Genomic DNA, 20,285 nt, shown 5'->3' with positions numbered 1-20,285 from the left:
GACTACAATCTATTACTATCTGTTATCAGCCATGTCAGGAGAGGCAGACTGTAGGACAGGGGAATACAGTCTATTACTATCTGTTATCAGCCATGTCAGGAGGGGAGAGGCCGACTGTAGGACAGGGGAATACAATCTATTACTATCTGTTATCAGCCATGTCAGGAGAGGAGAGGCCGACTGTAGGACAGGAGAATACAATCTATTACTATCTGTTATCAGCCATGTCAGGAGAGGAGAGGCCGACTGTAGGACAGGGGAATACAATCTATTACTATCTGTTATCAGCCATGTCAGGAGAGGAGAGGCCGACTGTAGGACAGGGGAATACAATCTATTACTATCTGTTATCTGCCATGTCAGGAGGGGAGAGGCCGACTGTAGGACAGGGGAATACAATCTATTACTATCTGTTATCTGCCATGTCAGGAGAGGCCGACTGTAGGACAGGGGAATACAATCTATTACTATCTGTTATCAGCCATGTCAGGAGAGGCCGACTGTAGGACAGGGGAATACAATCTATTACTATCTGTTATCAGCCATGTCAGGAGAGGAGAGGCCGACTGTAGGACAGGAGAATACAATCTATTACTATCTGTTATCAGCCATGTCAGGAGAGGAGAGGCCGACTGTAGGACAGGAGAATACAATCTATTACTATCTGTTATCTGCCATGTCAGGAGGGGAGAGGCCGACTGTAGGACAGGAGAATACAATCTATTACTATCTGTTATCAGCCATGTCAGGAGAGGAGAGGCCGACTGTAGGACAGGGGAATACAATCTATTACTATCTGTTATCAGCCATGTCAGGAGGGGAGAGGCCGACTGTAGGACAGGAGAATACAATCTATTACTATCTGTTATCAGCCATGTCAGGAGAGGAGAGGCCGACTGTAGGACAGGGGAATACAATCTATTACTATCTGTTATCAGCCATGTCAGGAGAGGAGAGGCCGATTGTAGGACAGGAGAATACAATCTATTACTATCTGTTATCAGCCATGTCAGGAGAGGAGAGGCCGACTGTAGGACAGGGGAATACAATCTATTACTATCTGTTATCTGCCATGTCAGGAGAGGCCGACTGTAGGACAGGGGAATACAATCTATTACTATCTGTTATCAGCCATGTCAGGAGAGGAGAGGCCGACTGTAGGACAGGAGAATACAATCTATTACTATCTGTTATCAGCCATGTCAGGAGAGGAGAGGCCGACTGTAGGACAGGAGAATACAATCTATTACTATCTGTTATCAGCCATGTCAGGAGAGGAGAGGCCGACTGTAGGACAGGAGAATACAATCTATTACTATCTGTTATCAGCCATGTCAGGAGGGGAGAGGCCGACTGTAGGACAGGGGAATACAATCTATTACTATCTGTTATCAGCCATGTCAGGAGGGGAGAGGCCGACTGTAGGACAGGGGAATACAATCTATTACTATCTGTTATCAGCCATGTCAGGAGAGGCCGACTGTAGGACAGGAGAATACAATCTATTACTATCTGTTATCAGCCATTTTTGCCACTAGGTTTATTATAAATACAGTATATATACATATATATATACTCACACTCACACAGAGTTCAGATCTGGACATGACTTTCAGTACTGACCCCTCGTCCTCAGGGCCCCTCACTATTAGGGCCACATCAGGGATATTCTGCCCTTTGGTGACGATGACGTTAATTGGTGACGTCTCTCTGGATGATTCCAGGTGACTGTCACGTCAGTGCAATGCTCTGCAGCCACAGGTGACAGTTGGCCTGGTTACTTTGTGACGCTCTGCGGCATGAAACAGACGGACAGATAAATGCGGCTCGGCACGTGTCCGTCAGCTCCAGCACTCAGGGCTCTGGGACTGACATGGTGGGGGAGGGGGGTGCTGTGTCCAAACGTCGGCCTGACTGAAGGCGATGAACACAGCACGGCGGTCATGTGACCCCTGGCTTAATCCATCAGGACGTTTGCCCTGTGTCAGACGTATTGCTGTTCAGCCAGGACCTTGATGGAGACGTTGCGACAGTCGACATCTGGAGGGACATGACCAGCAGGGACAGCGAGATTGTCAAATGTCACTTACCGGAATTGGCCGCAGTAGATAACTGCTGGACACAGCGACTCGAGGGATACGGAGGATATGGCTGAATCCGAACACCAAAGTCCAAGTGACTAAACGCAAAGATTTACCGCAGACTTACCATAAATGGAGGATTACTAGAATTGTATCACATCCTCCAGAATAGAATGCCAGAGCTACAGTGAAGACTGACATACAAGCAGAACAGGAGAAGGAGATACTATGTAACAGGACAGGCTTATAGGTCATTCAGGGCTTGTGGAAAGCTGAGTGACAACTACAGGATCTGCATAAAACTGGGTGACAACTCTACAGGATCTGCATAAAGCTGGGTGACCACTTGAGGAGGGGTCGGCTTCGTTTCCATCTGTCTATATTTCCGATCGCGTTTCTGGTTGTTATGTGCAGGTGGAGCCGGATGAGGTGCAAACCTGACCCGCAGCCTCCGTATTAAGATGTTCTAGATGAATCTCATTTACAGGAGGGCATACATGGCCGCGAGTCAGTCATGCAGAGCTCTGTGTCTATCAGTCGCCGCGGGTGGGTCAGTCGGAGTACCGTGATTATCCGTGGTTGCGGGTTGGTCAGGTGGAGCACCATGTCTGTTAGTCATTGCGGGTTGTTCATGCAGTGCATTTTGTATGTCAGTCACCATGGCGCGGTCAGGCGGAGCGACGTGTCTGTCAGTCACCATGGTTCGGTCAGGCAGAGCTCAGTGTCTGTCAGTCGCCATGGTTTGGTCAGGCGGAGCTCAGTGTCTGTCAGTCGCCATGGTTCGGTCAGGCGGAGAGCCGTTTCTTTTAGTTGTCATGGTTCGGTCAGGCGGAGAGCCATGTCTGTCAGTCGCTATGGGTCGGTCAGGCAGAGCTCAGTGTCTGTCAGTCGTCATGGGTCGGTCAGGCAGAGCTCAGTGTTTGTCAGTCGCCATGGGTCGGTCAGGCGGAGCGCCGTGTCTGTCAGTCGCCATGGTTCGGTCAGGCAGAGCTCCGTGTCTGTCAGTTACAATGGGTCGGTCAGGTGGAGCTCCGTGTCTGTCAGTCACCATGGTTCGGTCAGGCAGAGCTCAGTGTCTGTCAGTCGCCATGGGTCGGTCAGGCGGAGTGCCGTTTCTTTTAGTCGCCATAGGTCGGTCAGGCAGAGAGCCATGTCTGTCAGTCGCTATGGGTTGGTCAGGCAGAGCTCAGTGTCTGTCAGTCGCCTTGGTTCGGTCAGGCAGAGCTCCGTGTCTGTCAGTCACCATGGTTCGGTCAGGCAGAGCTCCGTGTCTGTCAGTCACCGTGGTTCGGTCAGGCAGAGCTCAGTGTCTGTCAGTCGCCATGGTTTGGTCAGGCGGAGCTCAGTGTCTGTCAGTCGCCTTGGTTCGGTCAGGCAGAGAGCCGTGTCTGTCAGTCGTCATGGTTCGGTCAGGCAGAGCTCAGTGTCTGTCAGTCGCCATGGTTTGGTCAGGCGGAGCTCCGTGTCTGTCAGTCGCCATGGTTCGGTCAGGCGGAGTGCCGTTTCTTTTAGTCGCCATGGGTCGGTCAGGCGGAGAGCCGTGTCTGTCAGTCGCTATGGGTTGGTCAGGCTGAGATCCGTGTCTGTCAGTCGTCATGGGTCGGTCAGGCAGAGCTCAGTGTCTGTCAGTCACCATGGGTCGGTCAGGCGGAGCTCAGTGTTTGTCAGTCGCCATGGTTCGGTCAGGCAGAGCTCAGTGTCTGTCAGTCGTCATGGGTCGGTCAGGCAGAGCTCAGTGTTTGTCAGTCGCCATGGGTCGGTCAGGCGGAGCGCCGTGTCTGTCAGTCGCCATGGTTCGGTCAGGCAGAGCTCCGTGTCTGTCAGTTACAATGGGTCGGTCAGGTGGAGCTCCGTGTCTGTCAGTCACCATGGTTCGGTCAGGCAGAGCTCAGTGTCTGTCAGTCGCCATGGGTCGGTCAGGCGGAGTGCCGTTTCTTTTAGTCGCCATAGGTCGGTCAGGCAGAGAGCCATGTCTGTCAGTCGCTATGGGTTGGTCAGGCAGAGCTCAGTGTCTGTCAGTCGCCTTGGTTCGGTCAGGCAGAGCTCCGTGTCTGTCAGTCACCATGGTTCGGTCAGGCAGAGCTCCGTGTCTGTCAGTCACCGTGGTTCGGTCAGGCAGAGCTCAGTGTCTGTCAGTCGCCATGGTTTGGTCAGGCGGAGCTCAGTGTCTGTCAGTCGCCTTGGTTCGGTCAGGCAGAGAGCCGTGTCTGTCAGTCGTCATGGTTCGGTCAGGCAGAGCTCAGTGTCTGTCAGTCGCCATGGTTTGGTCAGGCGGAGCTCCGTGTCTGTCAGTCGCCATGGTTCGGTCAGGCGGAGTGCCGTTTCTTTTAGTCGCCATGGGTCGGTCAGGCGGAGAGCCGTGTCTGTCAGTCGCTATGGGTTGGTCAGGCTGAGATCCGTGTCTGTCAGTCGTCATGGGTCGGTCAGGCAGAGCTCAGTGTCTGTCAGTCACCATGGGTCGGTCAGGCGGAGCTCAGTGTTTGTCAGTCGCCATGGTTCGGTCAGGCAGAGCTCCGTGTCTGTCAGTTACAATGGGTCGGTCAGGTGGAGCTCCGTGTCTGTCAGTCACCATGGTTCGGTCAGGCAGAGCTCCGTGTCTGTCAGTCACCATGGTTCGGTCAGGCGGAGCTCAGTGTCTGTCAGTCGCCATGGTTCGGTCAGGCGGAGAGCCGTTTCTTTTAGTTGCCCTGGTTCGGTCAGGCGGAGAGCCATGTCTGTCAGTCGCTATGGGTCGGTCAGGCAGAGCTCAGTGTCTGTCAGTCGCCTTTGTTCGGTCAGGCGGATCGCCGTGTCTGTCAGTCGCTATGGGTCGGTCAGGCAGAGCTCAGTGTCTGTCAGTCGCCTTGGTTCGGTCAGGCGGATCGCCGTGTCTGTCAGTCGCTATGGGTCGGTCAGGCAGAGCTCAGTGTCTGTCAGTCGCCTTGGTTTGGTCAGGCGGAGAGCCGTGTCTGTCAGTCGTCATGGTTCGGTCAGGCAGAGCTCAGTGTCTGTCAGTCGCCATGGTTTGGTCAGGCGGAGCTCCGTGTCTGTCAGTCGCCATGGTTCGGTCAGGCGGAGTGCCGTTTCTTTTAGTCGCCATGGGTCGGTCAGGCGGAGAGCCATGTCTGTCAGTCGCTATGGGTCGGTCAGGCAGAGCTCAGTGTCTGTCAGTCGTCATGGGTCGGTCAGGCAGAGCTCAGTGTTTGTCAGTCGCCATGGGTCGGTCAGGCGGAGCGCCGTGTCTGTCAGTCGCCATGGTTCGGTCAGGCAGAGCTCCGTGTCTGTCAGTTACAATGGGTCGGTCAGGTGGAGCTCCGTGTCTGTCAGTCACCATGGTTCGGTCAGGCAGAGCTCAGTGTCTGTCAGTCGCCATGGGTCGGTCAGGCGGAGTGCCGTTTCTTTTAGTCGCCATAGGTCGGTCAGGCAGAGAGCCATGTCTGTCAGTCGCTATGGGTTGGTCAGGCAGAGCTCAGTGTCTGTCAGTCGCCTTGGTTCGGTCAGGCAGAGCTCCGTGTCTGTCAGTCACCATGGTTCGGTCAGGCAGAGCTCCGTGTCTGTCAGTCACCGTGGTTCGGTCAGGCAGAGCTCAGTGTCTGTCAGTCGCCATGGTTTGGTCAGGCGGAGCTCAGTGTCTGTCAGTCGCCTTGGTTCGGTCAGGCAGAGAGCCGTGTCTGTCAGTCGTCATGGTTCGGTCAGGCAGAGCTCAGTGTCTGTCAGTCGCCATGGTTTGGTCAGGCGGAGCTCCGTGTCTGTCAGTCGCCATGGTTCGGTCAGGCGGAGTGCCGTTTCTTTTAGTCGCCATGGGTCGGTCAGGCGGAGAGCCGTGTCTGTCAGTCGCTATGGGTTGGTCAGGCTGAGATCCGTGTCTGTCAGTCGTCATGGGTCGGTCAGGCAGAGCTCAGTGTCTGTCAGTCACCATGGGTCGGTCAGGCGGAGCTCAGTGTTTGTCAGTCGCCATGGTTCGGTCAGGCAGAGCTCCGTGTCTGTCAGTTACAATGGGTCGGTCAGGTGGAGCTCCGTGTCTGTCAGTCACCATGGTTCGGTCAGGCAGAGCTCCGTGTCTGTCAGTCACCATGGTTCGGTCAGGCGGAGCTCAGTGTCTGTCAGTCGCCATGGTTCGGTCAGGCGGAGAGCCGTTTCTTTTAGTTGCCCTGGTTCGGTCAGGCGGAGAGCCATGTCTGTCAGTCGCTATGGGTCGGTCAGGCAGAGCTCAGTGTCTGTCAGTCGCCTTGGTTTGGTCAGGCGGAGAGCCGTGTCTGTCAGTCGTCATGGTTCGGTCAGGCAGAGCTCAGTGTCTGTCAGTCGCCATGGTTTGGTCAGGCGGAGCTCCGTGTCTGTCAGTCGCCATGGTTCGGTCAGGCGGAGTGCCGTTTCTTTTAGTCGCCATGGGTCGGTCAGGCGGAGAGCCGTGTCTGTCAGTCGCTATGGGTTGGTCAGGCAGAGCTTCGTTTCTGTCAATCGCCATGGTTTGGTCAGGCTGAGATCCGTGTCTGTCAGTCGTCATGGGTCAGTCAGGTGGAGCTCCGTGTCTGTCAGTCGCTATGGATCGGTCAGGTAGAGCTCAGTGTCTGTCAGTCGCCTTGGTTCGGTCAGGCAGAGCTCAGTGTCTGTCAGTCGCCATGGTTCGGTCAGGGTGAGTGCCGTGTCTGTTAGTCGTCGCAGGTCGGTCAGGCGGAGCTCAGTGTCTGTCAGTCGCCTTGGTTCGGTCAGGCAGAGTGCCGTGTCTGTCAGTCGCTATGGGTCGGTCAGGCAGAGCTCAGTGTCTGTCAGTCGTCGCAGGTCGGTCAGGCGGAGTGCCGTGTCTGTCAGTCGTCGCAGGTCGGTCAGGCGGAGCTCAGTGTCTGTCAGTCGCTTTGGTTCGGTCAGGCAGAGTGCCGTGTCTGTCAGTCGCTATGGGTCGGTCAGGCAGAGCTCAGTGTCTGTCAGTCGTCGCAGGTCGGTCAGGCGGAGTGCCGTGTCTGTCAGTCGTCGCAGGTCGGTCAGGCGGAGTGCCGTTTCTTTTAGTCGCCATAGGTCGGTCATGCAGAGCGCTGTGCCGGTCGCCGCCACCATTAGGACACAATCTTGTTCTTTCATTACTAGTGAACTCTGCCGGATGGCGCAGTGGGGAGGACGAGTGAAATCAATGCGGAGGATTTCCAGGCTGCGCTCCGGGGTCGGCGCTCGCCTGTCATTTCCAGGTATTATCTGGCGGTCTCCTACCGGCACTCAGCAGATTGAAAACAGCGGGGCTCAGTCATTGGCGCGCTCCGCTACTCCGCAGCCGCTCGCAGCTCTCTCCCTTTTTGTCCTTTTCTCTCAGTTTTTTTTTTCAATGTGCAAATGTGGCTGACGCGCTCGGCTCTGCTGCATCCTCGAGCCAATCCTGTTAACCCCTTACAGGCCTGCACATCCCGGCCCACACCGCTGTCTCTCAGGGTCTCTGTCTCCTGTCCTGTACACACAGCTGACTTGTTACAATGTATCAGCGCAGGTAATGGCCTGGACATTGTAACAAATTGTCATCTTCACCCAGCTTTCCCGGGGACGGAGCGGCACCAGAGCCCCAATGATCAGGAGCCCGGGTGGCCATTCTGCGCTGCATACCTTAGATTTGGGTGGCGGGCTGCTCGTACTCTTCTCGGTGTTCAGACTCGTGGGGGACACGGCAGCGAGGTTTCCCTGCGGCATTCCTGGCATCTTGTTCCCCGGAGACACCTGCATGGCAGCGAGCTGCGCCGCGTACAGTTGCTGTGGAGAGAGATAGAGACGGGTGAGCGGGCGTCACTGTCATGGCAGGAGCTGTCACCTGAACTCCGCTCTCATGGGAGGGGGTGACAGCAGTCGGGGGTCCCTGAGAGGAGACGTCCAGGCTGCAGAATACGGCGGCAGAATACATATGGGAGACCGGGGATAGAGAAGTAGTGCTGTGCAGGCTGCGGGGGAACTACAAGATCCAGCACGGCCCAAGTAGTGATACATCACAGTCTACACACCGCACAGTACAACCTCTCAATACCTGTATGCATGGAAAGACATTACACAGTACAACTTCTCCGCATCTGTCCTTATCCTGTATCCTGCTGCACAGTACAACTTCTCTCATATAACATTGTATCAGTGAGGTAGTGCGCCTCATACAGTCATGGATCAGTGAGGTAGTGCGCCTCATATAGTCATGGATCAGTGAGGTAGTGCGCCTCGTATAGTCATGGATCAGTGAGGTAGTGCGCCTCATACAGTCATGGATCCGTGAGGTAGTGTGCCTCATATAACATTGTATCAGTGAGGTAGTGTGCATCATACAGTCATGGATAAGTGAGGTAGTGCGCCTCATACAGTCATGGATCAGTGAGGTAGTGCGCCTCATATAACATTGTATCAGTGAGGTAGTGCGCCTCATACAGTCATGGATCAGTGAGGTAGTGCGCCTCATATAGTCATGGATCAGTGAGATAGTGCACCTCATGCAGTCATGGATCAGTGAGGTAGTGCACCTCATACAGTCATGGATCAGTGAGGTAGTGCACCTCATATAACATTGTATCAGTGAGGTAGTGCACCTCATACAGTCATGGATCAGTGAGGTAGTGTGCCTCATACACTCATGGATCAGTGAGGTAGTGCACCTCATACAGTCATGGATCAGTGAGGTAGTTCGCCTCATATAACATTGTATCAGTGAGGTAGTGCACCTCATACAGTCATGGATCAGTGAGATAGTGCGCCTCATACAGTCATGGATCAGTGAGGTAGTGCGCCTCATACAGTCATGGATCAGTGAGGTAGTGCGCCTCATATAGTCATGGATCAGTGAGGTAGTGCGCCTCATATAGTCATGGATCAGTGAGGTAGTGCGCCTCATACAGTCATGGATCAGTGAGGTAGTGTGCCTCATACAGTCATGGATCAGTGAGGTAGTGCGCCTCATATAGTCATGGATCAGTGAGGTAGTGCGCCTCATATAGTCATGGATCAGTGAGGTAGTGCGCCTCATACAGTCATGGATCCGTGAGGTAGTGTGCCTCATATAACATTGTATCAGTGAGGTAGTGCGCATCATACAGTCATGGATCAGTGAGGTAGTGCGCCTCATACAGTCATGGATCAGTGAGGTAGTGCGCCTCATATAGTCATGGATCAGTGAAATAGTGCACCTCATGCAGTCATGGATCAGTGAGGTAGTGCACCTCATGCAGTCATGGATCAGTGAGGTAGTGCACCTCATACAGTCATGGATCAGTGAGGTAGTGCGCCTCATACAGTCATAGATCAGTGATATAGTGCGCCTCATACAGTCATGGATCAGTGAAGTAGTGCACCTCATATAGTCATGGATCAGTGAGGTAGTGCACCTCATACAGTCATGGATCAGTGAGGTAGTGTGCCTCATATAACATTGTATCAGTGAGGTAGTGCGCATCATACAGTCATGGATCAGTGAGGTAGTGCGCCACATACAGTCATGGATCAGTGAGGTAGTGCGCCTCATATAGTCATGGATCAGTGAGATAGTGCACCTCATGCAGTCATGGATCATTGAGGTAGTGCACCTCATACAGTCATGGATCAGTGAGGTAGTGCGCCTCATACAGTCATAGATCAGTGATATAGTGCGCCTCATACAGTCATGGATCAGTGAAGTAGTGCGCCTCATATAGTCATGGATCAGTGAGGTAGTTCGCACCTCGTGCCTCCTATTCGCGTTCCGGTCTGATCTGCATGTCCACATCTCTTTACCATGACTCGGACGCTTCTGCCTTGCGCTCCGACCCCTCCGACACGAGACTCACAAGACGCGGCGGCCGGAGGAGGAAAAGATGTAAAGAAATGTCCCCTGAAAGGCGCGACCGCTAATGTGCGGATCTCGGGGGGTTCCAAGGCGAATGTGAGGGGGCGACTAATCCGAAGTGACAGGCGGTGGCCGCCGCTCCTCACCGGGCAAAATGCACTTGGTTGCTGGGTTGGTTGAGGGCCATGGAGGAGAAAGAAGACGCGACAGGAACGCGGGCGACGCTGCCCCTCAAGACGTCAGGCGAGTAATGTGCCGAGTGAATATCAAAGTGACGGAGTGAGCGGCGGCCGCTACAGGGGAGGGGGGCACAAAAACCGAGGAGTCTGCGAGAGCAGAAACTCTACAAAAAGTCCTGGGAGCTGAGATGGGGCCCCAGGTACGTCTGTGTCACTGGGGTGGAGGATACTCTCTTAGGGGCCAGGTGGAGAGCGTACAGGGGCCCCAGGTACGTCTGTGTCACTGGGGTGGAGGATACTCTCTTAGGGGCCAGGTGGAGAGCGTACAGGGGCCCCAGGTACGTCTGTGTCACTGGGGTGGAGGATACTCTCTTAGGGGCCAGGTGGAGAGCGTACAGGGGCCCCAGGTACGTCTGTGTCACTGGGGTGGAGGATACTCTCTTAGGGGCCAGGTGGAGAGCGTACAGGGGCCCCAGGTACGTCTGTGTCACTGGGGTGGAGGATACTCTCTTAGGGGCCCGGTGGAGGGCGTACAGGGGCCCCAGGGACGTCTGTGTCACTGGGGTGGAGGATACTCTCTTAGGGGCCAGGTGGAGGGCGTACAGGGGCCCCAGGTACGTCTGTGTCACTGGGGTGGAGGATACTCTCTTAGGGGCCAGGTGGAGGGCGTACAGGGGCCCCAGGTACGTCTGTGTCAGTGGGTGGAGGATACTCTCTTAGGGGCCAGGTGGAGAGTGTACAGGGGCCCCAGGTACGTCTGTGTCACTGGGGTGGAGGATACTCTCTTAGGGGCCAGGTGGAGAGCGTACAGGGGCCCCAGGTACGTCTGTGTCACTGGGGTGGAGGATACTCTCTTAGGGGCCTGGTGGAGGGCGTACAGGGGCCCCAGGTACGTCTGTGTCACTGGGTGGAGGATACTCTCTTAGGAGCCAGGTGGAGAGCGTACAGGGGCCCCAGGTACGTCTGTGTCACTGGGTGGAGGATACTCTCTTAGGGGCCAGGTGGAGAGCGTACAGGGGCCCCAGGTACGTCTGTGTCACTGGGGTGGAGGATACTCTCTTAGGGGCCAGGTGGAGAGCGTACAGGGGCCCCAGGTACGTCTGTGTCACTGGGGTGGAGGATACTCTCTTAGGGGCCAGGTGGAGGGCGTACAGGGGGCCCAGGTACGTCTGTGTCACTGGGGTGGAGGATACTCTCTTAGGGGCCAGGTGGAGGGCGTACAGGGGCCCCAGGTACGTCTGTGTCACTGGGGTGGAGGATACTCTCTTAGGGGCCAGGTGGAGGGCGTACAGGGGGCCCAGGTACGTCTGTGTCACTGGGGTGGAGGATACTCTCTTAGGGGCCAGGTGGAGAGCGTACAGGGGCCCCAGGTACGTCTGTGTCACTGGGGTGGAGGATCCTCTCTTAGGGGCCAGGTGGAGGGTGTACAGGGGGCCCAGGTACGTCTGTGTCACTGGGGTGGAGGATACTCTCTTAGGGGCCAGGTGGAGGGCGTACAGGGGCCCCAGGTACGTCTGTGTCACTGGGGTGGAGGATACTCTCTAAGGGGCCACAACTTGGTCTGGGGCCCCTGCGCTCTCCAGCTCTGCCCCTGTTGTCTGATACAATGTAACATGTTGGGCCGCTCTAGAACCTTCCGCTCCCAGGGCCTTGTGCAGGTTTTTGTCGCGCGTTATTTGGATTTTTCGCCCAGGTTTTCCCTACATTGTAATAAATAAGCGCGGGCCGGTCGCCCTGACACCTACACGGCGCGGGGGCGGCGGCGGCGGCGGCGCGCAGTCCATGAGCTCATGTTTACTCTCCGACTCCTTAATACTAACCAAACACAGCTGCCGAGGATTTGATGTAAAGATCCGTGACAATCTCCTGACGGGCTCCCAAATAATATTACAGCCGAGGCGGGGGAGGGGGCGACTGACAGCGAAACATTGTATCACCGGACCGCAAATGGAACCAGTGACAAACTCAGCTCTGCTACATCTGGGCGCTGCGACACAGGGAGATGGGACAAACACTCAGCTCCCCAGAAGATGAGGCGCGGCCTCTGCACCCCCTGCACGATGACGGGGCCCTCCGCGTAGCAGCGCTGATCAGTGTCCCCCTCCTCCCATCCTCCGCACGACATCTCCACGCAGCGCGCTCTAATCTATCACAATATGTTACAGCATCTGCCGCTCCATATGATGGACGACCCGTCTGTCCGACCCTCTACATGTCCTGATGGAGGAGCCGATCATTACCGAGAGGAGGCAGAAGGAGCCCCGCGCCTCGCCCAGGTCATCAATCACCAATCATCAATACATGTGAGCGCGCCCAATGTGCGGGGAATCAGAACGTCACCGGCAGTCCTATGTAACACCACAGACATCACCGGCAGTCCTATGTAACACCACAGATATCACCGGCAGTCCTATGTAACACCACAGATATCAGCAGCAGTCCTATGTAACACTATAGATATCACCAGCAGTCCTATGTAACACCACAGATATCAGCAGCAGTCCTATGTAACACTATAGATATCACCAGCAGTCCTATGTAACACCACAGACATCACCGGCAGTCCTATGTAACATCAAAGATATCACCAGCAGTCCTATGTAACACTATAGATATCACAGGCAGTCCTGTGTAACACCACAGATATCAGCAGCAGTCCTATGTAACACCACAGATATCACCAGCAGTCCTATGTAACACTATAGATATCACCAGCAGTCCTATGTAACACCACAGACATCACCGGCAGTCCTATGTAACATCAAAGATATCACCAGCAGTCCTATCTAACACTATAGATATCACAGGCAGTCCTATGTAACACCACAGATATCACCGGCAGTCCCATGTAACACTATAGATATCACAGGCAGTCCTATGTAACACAACAGACATCACCGGCAGTCCTATGTAACACCACATATATCACTGGCAGTCCTATGTAACGCTATAGATATCACAGGCAGTCCTATGTAACACCACAGATATCACCGGCAGTCCTATGTAACGCTATAGATATCACAGGCAGTCCTATGTAACACCACAGATATCACCGGCAGTCCTATGTAACACCACAGACATCACCGGCAGTCCTATGTAACACCACAGATATCACCAGCAGTCCTATGTAACATCAAAGATATCCCAGGCAGTCCTATGTAACACCACAGATATCACCGGCAGTCCTATGTAACACTATAGATATCACAGACAGTCCTATGTAACACCACAGACATCACCAGCAGTCCTATGTAACATCAAAGATATCACAGGCAGTCCTATGTAACACCACAGATATCACCGGCAGTCCTATGTAACACTATAGATATCACAGGCAGTCCTATGTAACATCAAAGATATCACAGGCAGTCCTATGTAACACCACAGATATCACCGGCAGTCCTATGTAACACCACAGATATCACCGGCAGTCCCATGTAACACTATAGATATGACAGGCAGCCCCATGTAACACTATAGATATCACCGGCAGTCCTATGTAACACTATAGATATCACCGGCAGTCCTATGTAACATCAAAGATATCACAGGCAGTCCTATGTAACACCACAGATATCACCGGCAGTCCTATGTAACACCACAGATATCACCGGCAGTCCCATGTAACACTATAGATATGACAGGCAGCCCCATGTAACACTATAGATATCACCGGCAGTCCCATGTAACACTATAGATATGACAGGCAGTCCTATGTAACACGACAGATATCACCGGCAGTCCTATGTAACACTATAGATATGACAGGCAGCCCCATGTAACACTACGGCTCTGCTACATGTGACTATTGGCAGTGATTAGATTTCCGGGGTATAATTGTTCCGATGTCCTCGCTAATAAACATTCTTTGGCGCTTCTGCCTCATTAATATTTGGGAATTTGGCGCAGTTTTCTGAATATTCGTCCAGACAGCAGAATCCATCACTGCGAGTTCCAGCTCCGGAGCACTTAATGGCGGTGACTCCCCTGACGCGGTGGGGGATATAGAGGAGCGCAGACAGCAGGGGGCGGAGTCACAGGGATACACCTGGGGACAGGTAAGGGGGAGTGCGCCGCCCTCGTGTCATGGAGTGGATTACCACCCCGGTGCATAAATAATAACCCCCCCCACACACACAAGGGGAAGGAGGAAGTGATGAGATTGTGTAATCTGGGGGTCCGCTCGGCCCCCTCCCCTCATCTCCCAGATTCATGGCCGTCACACCCGACCCCGACCTCAGCGACCTCTGACAAGATGTGGAAGTCCTTGGCAGTAAATGGAGGCCTTGGCATGATGAGGGCGCCAGAGAGCGAGGCTGACAGAGGATTTATCATCTCAGTGACCGCGGCGGCGGGGAGGGGGGGGGGGGCTGCAGGAGGAAATGAAAGCCCCTCCCGAGAATTGGGAGTCACCGGGCCGGGCTCTGCTTGGAGTCATAGCTGTAGTTATCCACAGCCTTCTGATACAGGAATAAAATACTGGATGGCAGTGAAAACTGACACAGGCAAAGTAGAATTAGTGCAGGATTTGTGGAAAGCCGGGTGAGAGTGAACATCAGTGATACATTCCGTCTTTTGGGAGGGCGAAGAGCTGACAATCTATCCCGGAGCAGTAATACAGGGTAGACCCTGCCTTGTGTATGACGCCCCCTGCAGGACACGGGACACTTAGTCATGGCGAGAAGAATCAGCGGTACTGAGCAGAAATAAAGCAATCTGTTCAGTGGAAAGCTGGGTGACAACTTCTGCACGGACTTCAACGTGAAAGACAAATGTGCTTAGAGACACAGTGATACATCTCACTCTCTCATCAGGAACCCAGGAAAGCTGGGTGACAATATGGCGGTAACCAGAGCTCTGGCAGGGGCCGGCACTCAGCTTTCCAGGTTCCTGAATGACAACATATAAATAGGCAGTCTGTAGGAAATGGTGCCCCGTCTCCTGCCAGGAGCTCTGCGTACTACAACTCCCAGCCTGCCCCACAGGTGTCATCCTCCTCATTGTCCCTGGATACAATAGAAGTCATTGCACCGAAAATATGAGGGGGGGGGGGGGGCAGAGACATTCGCCATCTCGCAGTTTCCTTTGTCCAAATGTCAAGAAGCCGCGGGGCCCCTTCTGGGCGGAGATCACAATGTCAGCGGCTGAACACAAGCTGCCCCGGGGCAAAGCCTTTCCTGGGCTTTAATGCCAACACACACGGGCCGGGGGGCCGGACGGGCGACCTAAATACTGCGCAGAGAGGAATCGTCTGCCGCCTCCATGAGCACAAACATCCTCGGACAACTACTCCCAGCATGGAGGAAATCACTTCCTCAAACATGGCGGTGACTGCGCCCCGACCGGCCCAGCGGGCAAGTTATTAGGACCCAAGATGAGCAAGATGGCGGAATTACTGCAAATACTGGGGAGGAATGTAACAATGTTATATCTGATGGATACAAATGTAACAGTGTTATATCTGATGGACACAAATGTTATATCTGATGGATACAAATGTAACAATGTTATATCTGGTGGATACAAATGTTATATCTGGTGGATACAAATGTTATATCTGGTGGATACAAATGTTATATCTGATGGATACAAATGTAACAGTGTTATATCTGATGGATACAAATGTTATATCTGGTGGATACAAATGTTATATCTGATGGACACAAATGTAACAGTGTTATATCTGATGGACACAAATGTTATATCTGATGGATACAAATGTTATATCTGGTGGATACAAATGTAACAATGTTATATCTGGTGGATACAAATGTTATATCTGGTGGATACAAATGTTATATCTGGTGGATACAAATGTAACAATGTTATATCTGGTGGATACAAATGTTATATCTGGTGGATACAAATGTTATATCTGGTGGATACAAATGTTATATCTGGTGGATACAAATGTTATATCTGGTGGATACAAATGTTATATCTGGTGGATACAAATGTTATATCTGATGGATACAAATGTAACAGTGTTATATCTGATGGATACAAATGTTATATCTGGTGGATACAAATGTTATATCTGGTGGATACAAATGTTATATCTGATGGATACAAATGTTATATCTGATGGATACAAATGTTATATCTGGTGGATACAAATGTTATATCTGGTGAATACAAATGTTATATCTAGTGGATACAAATGTTATATCTGGTGGATACAAATGTTATATCTGGTGGATACAAATGTTATATCTGGTGGATACAAATGTTATATCTGATGGATACAAATGTTATATCTGGTGGATACAAATGTTATATCTGATGGATACAAATGTTATATCTGATGGATACAAATGTTATATCTGGTGGATACAAATGTTATATCTGGTGAATACAAATGTTATATCTAGTGGATACAAATGTTATATCTGGTGGATACAAATGTTATATCTGGTGGATACAAATGTTATATCTGGTGGATACAAATGTTATATCTGATGGATACAAATGTTATATCTGGTGGATACAAATGTTATATCTGATGGATACAAATGTTATATCTGATGGATACAAATGTTATATCTGGTGGATACAAATGTTATATCTGGTGAATACAAATGTTATATCTAGTGGATACAAATGTTATATCTGGTGGATACAAATGTTATATCTAGTGGATACAAATGTTATATCTAATGGATACAAATGTTATATCTGGTGAATACAAATGTTATATCTGGTGAATACAAATGTTATATCTGGTGGATACAAATGTTATATCTGATGGATACAAATGTTATATCTGGTGGATACAAATGTTATATCTGATGGATACAAATGTTATATCTGGTGGATACAAATGTTATATCTGATGGATACAAATGTTATATCTGGTGGATACAAATGTTATATCTGATGGATACAAATGTTATATCTGGTGGATACAAATGTAATAATGTTATATTTGGTGAATACAAATGTTATATCTGGTGGATACAAATGTTATATCTGATGGATACAAATGTTATATCTGGTGGATACAAATGTTATATCTGATGGATACAAATGTTATATCTGGTGGATACAAATGTTATATCTGGTGGATACAAATGTAATAATGTTATATTTGGTGGATACAAATGTTATATCTGGTGGATACAAATGTTATATCTGGTGGATACAAATGTTATATCTGATGGATACAAATGTTATATCTGGTGGATACAAATGTTATATCTGGTGGATACAAATGTAATAATGTTATATCTGGTGGATACAAATGTTATATCTGGTGGATACAAATGTAATAATGTTATATCTGGTGGATACAAATGTTATATCTGGTGGATACAAATGTAATAATGTTATATCTGGTGGATACAAATGTTATATCTGGTGGATACAAATGTAATAATGTTATATTTGGTGGATACAAATGTTATATCTGGTGGATACAAATGTAATAATGTTATATCTGGTGGATACAAATGTTATATCTGATGGATACAAATGTTATTTCTGATGGATACAAATGTTGCAATGTGACCCTGTAGCACCGCCTCTTGCCATATAATACCACCTATAATAAGTCAGGTGTTCTTTATCCGTTGCGTTGCGCCATGTGTTCCGTAGACAGATGGACGCAGCCCCATTGTCTTGTGGGGTGAGAGCAGATTTAGCGGCAGCGAGCGTCTCCAGGGACGAGCGGGCAAGGTGCGTTCTCTCCGGGAGGAGAATCCTATTTAATCTCATTATGATATTGTTTACAGGGGAAGTGAAACGCGCTGGAAGTGACAATGGTGCCAACAGCTGCCGTCCCCTCCTCGGGCCGCACCGCGCCGCGCGCTCCGCTCGCCGGTATTAGTGCCAATTAATCAGCGCTATTGTTGTGTCCTGATTAACAAACTATCGGCCGGGAAATGAGAACAATCACTGGGAGAATTCGGTGCCCCGGGGGATTAGGATCTTTGTGGTGCGACAAGTGGCAGTCACCCCCAGAACGCAGCGGCGGTGGCGGCAGCTGCGAGGCGCTCTGCGGGATTAAAGATGGCGTCACCTCTGCTTGGAGAAGGTCTCGGAGTAACAATAACGTATCTTCAGCCGGAAATCGTCAAGGAGCAGAGTGAAAGTCTTCACCCCCCGGTGTCAGGATTTTTTGGGTGCACGGACACCAGGTCTTCAGGCCACTCGCACTCGCAGGGGGTGAATATTTTTGCAATGCTTTGTGCTGCCTCTTCCTAGCTGATGTTTCTTAGAAGCAGATCTAAGTGTGTAGTGACGCCATTGGTTTCCGTTGTTTCGGAGGGTGTTGGGGGTCACACTTTGGGGACGGGCGCAGTGCGCAGGTTGCCGGGATCCAGCGCGCGCCTCTGACGTCACACTGCAGGACAGATAAGATCCCATTGTGTTCTGAATCCGGCGGCGAAGTCAATGATTAAATGGCATTGTCCCTGCGTCTGCCGCTGATCTGTGTCACGTGTCACCCCGGGATTAACCCCTCAAGGCTGCGCCTATACAGTCATGTTTGCGTATATCTTGGCGCCCGCAGGCCACTGCTGCTTCCTTGTATCCGAATACTAAAGGGTCATCCTTTATGGACAACCCCTTTAAGGCAAATAATGGAGGGGGTTTTATGTTCACAGCCCCCACTACAAAGATTAGCTGAAGACCCGCGCGTCCGCACATTACACAGTCACTGAGGATTCCAGGAAAGCTGGGTGACAACCAGTATGAAGCCTAAAGCCCCCATGCCATCTGTCACCCAACTTCTCAGATTCCTGAGAGTCAAGACTCCTTAGATCCACAGCGAGAAATCCTACACATCTGTGAGCAGGCGGATTCTGGGAAAGCTGGGTGACAACCAGTACAGGAGACATAGCAGTATCTATACTGGTTGTCACCCAGCTTTCCCAGCAAGAGATGAAGCAGGACTGTGAAGAATCTACAAGACAAGTCATGAAACATAGAAGAGTGGTGGGTGGACTACAACTCCCAGCCTGCTCAGGTCTCTTCCCTGCACTTTGGGTTAGGAGACCCCTTGTAAAGACAGAGAGTGACTTTATATCTCATTGTGGGGAGGGGGCTGTTACCTGTAGCTGGAGGGGCCCCAGGGCCGGCGAGGCGGCGGCGGCAGCAGCTGCCATGGTGGTGGGAATCAGCTGTACGGGGTAGGGGTCACCTGCGGAGGAGAAGAAGAGTTGTCAGCATCTTTTATCTCTGCTCCACCTGCGCACTGCGCGCCGCCCTGCCGAAGACGCCTTTTGTGCTCTCAACCTCATGAAAAGCTTCTATTGTGTTGTGGCCTTTTACTCGCACTCCGAGCCGGGAGAGGAACGCGAAGAAAACCTCAAGCTCCATACTAACCAGCGTCTAGAGGGAACGGGGGAAGATACAGAGCGGGGCGAATACGGGGCTCTCTAGAATATAGAGCGGGGCGAATACGGGGCTCTCTAGAATATAGAGCGGTGCGAATATGGGGCTCTCTAGAATATACAGCGGGGCGAATACGGGGCTCTCTAGAATATAGAGCGGGGCGAATACGGGGCTCTCTAGAATGTAGAGCGGGGCAAATACGGGGCTCTCTAGAATATAGAGCGGGGCGAATACGGGGCTCTCTAGAATATAGAGCGGGGCGAATACGGGGCTCTCTAGAATATAGAGCGGGGCGAATACGGGGCTCTCTAGAATATAGAGCGGGGCGAATACGGGGCTCTCTAGAAAATAGAGCGGGGCGAATACGGGGCTCTCTAGAATATAGAGCGGGGCGAATACGGGGCTCTCTAGAATGTAGAGCGGGGCGAATACGGGGCTCTCTAGAATATAGAGCGGGGCAAATACGGGGCTCTCTAGAATATAGAGCGGGGCGAATACGGGGCTCTCTAGAATATAGAGCGGGGCGAATACGGGGCTCTCTAGAATGTAGAGCGGGGCAAATACGGGGCTCTCTAGAATATAGAGCGGGGCGAATACGGGGCTCTCTAGAATATAGAGCGGGGCAAATACGGGGCTCTCTAGAATATAGAGCGGGGCGAATACGGGGCTCTCTAGAATATAGAGCGGGGCGAATACGGGGCTCTCTAGAATATAGAGCGGGGCGAATACGGGGCTCTCTAGAATGTAGAGCGGGGCAAATACGGGGCTCTCTAGAATATAGAGCGGGGCGAATACGGGGCTCTCTAGAATATAGAGCGGGGCGAATACGGGGCTCTCTAGAATATAGAGCGGGGCGAATACGGGGCTCTCTAGAATGTAGAGCGGGGCGAATACGGGGCTCTCTAGAATACAGAGCGGGGTGAATACGGGGCTCTCTAGAAT

General features: G+C 51.7%; 1 protein-coding gene across 2 annotated transcripts in view; it reads right to left on the bottom strand.

The window, feature by feature from the left end:
* SOX5 (SRY-box transcription factor 5) overlaps positions 1-20,285 on the bottom strand; it is a 280,976-nt gene that overhangs the window by 19,352 nt on the left and 241,339 nt on the right. For both annotated transcript variants that reach the window (XM_075275477.1, XM_075275476.1), the window contains 2 exons: positions 19,061-19,149; positions 7,647-7,790 (listed from right to left, as the gene is read on the bottom strand). In XM_075275477.1, the coding sequence (XP_075131578.1) occupies positions 7,647-7,790; positions 19,061-19,149 (233 nt within the window). The remainder of the gene's footprint in view (positions 1-7,646; positions 7,791-19,060; positions 19,150-20,285) is intronic.

The sequence above is a fragment of the Leptodactylus fuscus genome, chromosome 5 (genome assembly GCF_031893055.1).
Source record: "Leptodactylus fuscus isolate aLepFus1 chromosome 5, aLepFus1.hap2, whole genome shotgun sequence".
NCBI lineage: Eukaryota > Metazoa > Chordata > Amphibia > Anura > Leptodactylidae > Leptodactylus > Leptodactylus fuscus.
This window is presented reverse-complemented; position numbering and strand designations above follow the sequence as displayed.